Source organism: Procambarus clarkii, chromosome 27 (genome assembly GCF_040958095.1).
Source record: "Procambarus clarkii isolate CNS0578487 chromosome 27, FALCON_Pclarkii_2.0, whole genome shotgun sequence".
In the NCBI taxonomy this organism is placed as follows: Eukaryota; Metazoa; Arthropoda; class Malacostraca; order Decapoda; family Cambaridae; genus Procambarus; species Procambarus clarkii.
Genome location: NC_091176.1, coordinates 25,371,066 through 25,377,065, shown reverse-complemented (window position 1 = coordinate 25,377,065; position 6,000 = coordinate 25,371,066). Strand labels below are relative to the sequence as shown.

The following is a 6,000-nucleotide window of genomic DNA, read 5'->3' as shown; positions in this document are numbered from 1 at the left end:
ATATCGAAAAAATCAAATTATGATTTTCGATCTTCTTTGTGCACTGATCATGACTGCTAGCAAATTGATATCCAAACTGATTGGAAAAATTTTCAGCTTCATTGGGTAGAACATTTTTTGGGTGGGATTCAGAATTATTATTAAATAATCGGTGCTATTTTAGGTTCCTGTTCTGTATTTATCTTTACATCTTTGTAGTATCGTATCAGCAGGTCAAATATTGCTGTTTACTTATTTGTGTATTTACTTGCAATAAATACACAAATAAAAAGCAATATTAATATATTACAGGTCTTGCTTGAAATTACTGTACTATATTCAGTTAAATAATTTTATTTGAATTCGATTACAGATACATCATGAATCAGGATTCCATTGGTTTATTGCCATGTGCTATTGCTAGCCATGAGTGTGGCTCTTCTGAATGTCACTTGACAACCTACACTCCCAACAAAGGCTTGAAGTTTCTAAAACAGTATAGTGCAGAAGATCAAAAACTGATAGCAAAGTGAACTGAACTTGGATAGAGAATCTCAAGTATGCCTCCATCATGAAGCTTTGCTGTTGACGAAATTTGAATTTTTGCAAAAAACTTGCTGCAATCCCTTCAAGAAGAAATGTCATGTAAAGCGAAAAGATTTGCCACCAATCACAGTAGCTACTGCTGAGAAAATGTCAGATATGCTGAAAGTCAGTCTTAAGCCTGGCCAAAAGTTGTGCACATCATGCAGAAAGGAATTCGACAGTAAGCAGGCAAGCGAGTCCAGCTCTACTGAATCTGATGGCCCTGCTGATAATATGGAAATCTGTGAAAGTGTAAACACAAGTTTATCAGTATTAGGCATCTTGCCTATTAAATATCAACGAGTTAGTGCAAGGGATAAGCATGGTTATGCAAAGCGTAAGATTAGCTAAGCACAGGAAATAATTGCCGAGCAGATTGCTGCAATTGGAAATATTGATTGCCAAAACCTGTTGGTACCAAGCTCTAGCCAACAGTGCACAAATTGCCAAGACTTCAATAAACTCATTGAAGCAATGAAGCTAAAATTCCATGTAGCAAAGCGCCAAGAAAACATACAAATCCTAACCCTTTTGTCACAAAGCTGGTCTATCAAAAAGACAATGGCACAAGTCAAAGTTTCAGAATACATGGTTTGCAAAGCTAGGAAGCTGAAAGAAGAACAGGGAATACTAGCAATTCCTAAGAAAATGCAGGGCAAGTCAGTTCCTGAGGAAGTGAAGGAAAGGGTAGTACAGTTTTTGAGGGTGAAGAATTTAGTCAAATGTGTCCCAGAAAGAGTGGAAAGGAAAAAAGTCATGATCAGTGCACAAAGACGATGGAGAATCATAATTTGATTTTTTCGATATCGCACCAAGGTATGTCATTTTCATTGTCCTCTGGCTGAAGTAGGAATTCAGATCCCAACCTAAATAAAAGTTACTCTTGTACAGAAAAATCTGCTCTATCCAATGGCGTCATTCAAAACCAAATTGGGAATGACGCATACCGAGATATTTTGCCTTGAAAGTTGGCTAGTTTTGCAAAAAAAAAATTTTTGGGACACACCTCTGGACATATGGATACAACAGAGTTGCTACTGCATCACTGCATAATATTGTGCTTGTTATACATAGTTGCAAAAGATCATGGCATTTAGACCTTTTGCTGATGAGTAAGTGGTCTCCAAATTGGGGTCCAAATTTCTCCAGACAAAATTTGGCAGCGATTTTAGCATAGATGGATAGCTGAATGGCCACCCATACTGCTTTTTCGATTACACTACGTCATTCTACACCAAAAGTTGTCCTGGTATGTCAAATTTACCATTCCTACAGGCAATAGAAGTGATTTAACAAAGGGTTAAAGTTGGTCATTTTTGTGGTATTTATGCATTAACGGGATGAGAGCCCATTGAATATGGACCTGTTATTTAAGAACCAAAGCAGATCGAGCTCTAATACTTTGCAGAGTCATTTGGGGTCTAGGGCTATCTTACTACAAAATTTCATGGCATTTGGAGAGGGTCAGTGGGAGCCATAGGTGACTTTTTGGTGATTTGAGATGGAATGACCCTTTTGGCTTTCTTCTTTTGCACCGTCTTCACTATACCACTGCACTAGGAGGCAGAGTCAAGTGCTAGATCAAGTCAAGTGCTAGTGCTAGTCAAGCTCCCTGTACAATTATGCAAAGCATTAGTGTTTAAATGTAACAGTCGTGTAATATATTTATATCCAAACTTTACCTTCTCTAGGAAGCAAACTATTACTTTTGATTTCAGTACTAATACCTTTTAAATTTGTAATAAGTTACAACACAATAGTGGAATACATTCAAGCATTTATCATTTATTAAGTGCCTTGAAAATATTTACAAATTTTTTTAGATAATTACAACAAATAAAGTACATTATAATCCTAATCTAAAACTTCCAGTAATGCACATGTACATAATACATTAAACATTTAAATTTCTAACTAAAATAATATATTACATACATTTTGATCATTTTTTATGCCCCCGCCCCTCAAAAAAAAAAAAAAAAATTGTATTCCCTCAAGTTTATCGATATTATAATATTTTTACACCGTGTAGATAACCATAAACTCAAGACTTAATTAACCATATAAAGTTAGAATAAGTGCCTAGCTATTACGAAACTACCTATTACACACTAAAACTGTGTACATATTTTAGCACAGCACGTTTCAATAATTACTTACAACAGCTATACAAGCTAGAATGATTTTATATAAATATACACACACCCAGCACATTACCTAGAATTTGTTACATCAAGCCGTGAACTGAGTAAAGTACTTTTTATCTTTCATAACTTGACACCAAGAATTAAATTCATTACAGGGATGTGATGGATAATCAAGCATCACAATATGCTCGAAGTACATATCTAACATTAGTTCTTTATCAGATTAATTATTACAAAAGTCAATACTGCACTGTATTTTTCCCACAGTTATGGATATGAATATTATTTCCATGCCTGTCTGAGTGCCTTTTTCTGAGCCAATTTTCTTGTGATTAGAGCTGCAGCAACTAGTGCCAGAAGAGCTCCACTAATCAAGTAGTGATCAAAGTCATCTTTTAAGACATCAAACATCTTGCTTGGGAACACCCGTGTGTAAAATAAATCTGAAAAAGACAATTTCATAAAGTGAACAAAAAATAAATCATTAAAAATTTGATTTTACCATCTTCGATAAAAGTTAGTCTTAGGAGAAATAAGCTAAACACTTGCAAGTTTGCATTAACTTTATAAAAATTAGGATTAACAAATTCTAATAACAAATCCAACCTCACACTGCAGCCAATATGCAGAAATGGACCAGTTCTCAAAAGAGGCCGGGCCCATCAATGAAAAAGAGATTCAAATTCAGGAAGTACTGAAGCAAATTCACACAGGTTGGCAAAGAAGAAATGTAGGAAGATGATCGCCAAGAAATATGATGAAAAGAAAGAAGAAATGGGGAAAAGAAGAGGTGGTGCAGACTTGGACATCACTAACATCTTTAATTCCAGGTACCTAAACACAACATGGGCCATTTTTAGGGCATCTAACCGATTACATTGCTGTGTATGTCAAACCCTAGTAAACCTACCTAACAAAGTGGCAGCTGCATGAAAGCTACTAAACTGGAAGCGGAATCAGTCAATGCAGAGACCCAGAGGAAACAAACTGCTAAGGGCTCAACAGACTGAACCAACCATGACAAAGATCCATAAAGGAATTACCAGTGCCAGAAGACAGCTAACCATGCAGGTCACCCAGGTATTGATGCCAAAAAGTAGCAAAAACAACCAGGCTATAATTGCTGTCCTCAACATGTCATATAAACAAACATGCAAACCCCAGCATGCCTCTGCATAATCAACAATGCCTCTAGCCTAAGGGGTCTAAACAGAGGAGACAAGACCCTTGAAGAGCCCTATAAGAGGCTCTTCACCCTGGTGGCCTGGCTTCTCAAGGGTGAACTTCTGAACACACCAGAGAAGGTATCTCTCTGTCAGTACAGGGACAGTGCTAGCAAGCACCCTGGGAAAAACCCATTCAGAGTGCATGCAATCTGAAGCACAACAAAGCCAAGCCCACACATGAAACAAAATACTAAACTACAAAACAAAGTACAAAGCTAAAAACCTCTGTAAGAACAAGTCCAAGCATGGCCAGCACTTGGCTTGAAGCAGAGGGACTTGCCACATCCGAGAGACCTAGAACACTACTATCCAAGTGGACATTAGTGAAAAAAAAAGCCCCAAGGATGGCTGTGGGGGAGAAGCCAAGCCACCTAGTGCCGACATTTGGTATTACAAGTTTTGTGCTAATTTTGAATGTTTTTCTTGTTCTTGATAAATAATTTGAGGATTTCTTGACAGCTTTGAGGCTTCAGTCCTGTTAACACTTCCATTGTCTGTAAAGCAAAGCTTTACAGACAATTAAGCTTTGATTTACATAACTTTTTGAATGCTTTCCCAGTGTAGTTGTGAATGGTCACTTGCTGTGTCCCTCTGAAGGGGCCAGATTTTTTTTTGCTTTGGACCCCTGTAAGCCAAACAAAACTCTTGCATCTGATGATGCTTCAGGAACCTGATTGGTCCTTGAAGCAAGAAAGCTTCAGGGACCAACCAAGACTTCCCCCAGAAAACAACAATTTTGTCAAGTTAATTACAAATTAACATAAAATGAAGGGATGAAATTAAAATACGAGAGCTCAGATCTATGCAAAACGAAGCAATATACAGTAGCCTAAGTTAAGATAACAGTTATGAAAATGAATACTCTTTCAAAATTATGAAAACCTTAAGTTTAGGAAATTCAGATTAAAAGTACAGTATAGCTAATCTTCACAATATTTTTGGTTGATTAATTAACTTACTAATTAATGATAAATATAAAAATATGAAATTCAAATTAAAGGAAAAAGATCATGCATACTCACCTAAACCATAAACAAGAACCAAGCAAGCCGATTCCAGTCCAGTGGGAGAAGTATAAATTCCCGAGATACGAGGGAGAGTATGGTTGTAGGTGATCATCTCGTGTGGTGAAATTCGCAATTCTGGCATGTACGGCATAAGGCCCTCCTCCCGTGGCCCACCAGTCATAGGACGACGGGGATCAAGTAACCATTTTGACATCTGGAGAATATCAAGTTTAATTCAATTGGTGTAAACAAAAATTTTTAATTTTCACACGAATGACAAACAAGATATAAAAACTAACAATATGATACATGATTAGTAACAGTAGGATACCAATTTTACATTGGGATATTTTCCTGGGGCCAGATTCACGAAGCAGTTACGCAAGTACTTACGAACATGTACATCTTTCCTCAATCTTTGACGGCTTTGGTTACATTTATTAAACAGTTTACAAGCATGAAAACGTTCCAATCAACTGTTATTATTATAAACAATCTCCTGGTGCTTCGGAGCTCATTAACTGTTTAATAATTGTAAACAAACCCGCCAAAGATTGAGAAAAGATGTACAGGTTCGTAAGTACTTGTGTAACTGCTTCGTGAATCTGGCCCAAGGGCTGTAAAATATGGTTTCAAACCTTATGGAAAATAATAACTCCTTTAGGTAAAATTTAATTTTATACACAAGATAAAGAACTGATGCAATATGGCAATAAACAATAAAGTAAGTTGCTGTTAAAATACTGTACTCAAAATAAATATGATAAAAGTGAAGTTTAAAAATTTAACAAGTACAGGTGGATCAGACCCACACGCAAGTAAAACAGCCATCCCAGGCACCACTCCATGCATGTCAGACACAAAGTTCATAATCATTACTGTATACAGTAGTTACACTTTTTATTTTCTAATATTTTATCGGCACTTTTGTTTACTTTCCTTAAATCCACGACCTCTTGTTCTTGAAGCGCCATGTCTCACGAATTCTTCTTTAACAATTTTGTCAATTCTCGTTACTATTTTGTACGTAGTGATCATATTGACTCTTTCGTCTAT

At 36.4% G+C, this 6,000-nt stretch overlaps 1 protein-coding gene across 2 annotated transcripts in view; it reads right to left on the bottom strand.

Annotated features, from left to right (window-relative positions):
• Nucleotides 1-317: 317 nt before the first annotated feature.
• EMC1 (ER membrane protein complex subunit 1) overlaps nucleotides 318-6,000 on the bottom strand; it is a 30,764-nt gene continuing 25,081 nt past the window's right edge. For both annotated transcript variants that reach the window (XM_069332456.1, XM_045749137.2), the window contains 2 exons: nucleotides 4,960-5,158; nucleotides 318-3,154 (listed from right to left, as the gene is read on the bottom strand). In XM_069332456.1, coding sequence (XP_069188557.1) covers nucleotides 2,994-3,154; nucleotides 4,960-5,158 — 360 coding nt within the window. In that variant the 3' untranslated portion in view covers nucleotides 318-2,993. The remainder of the gene's footprint in view (nucleotides 3,155-4,959; nucleotides 5,159-6,000) is intronic.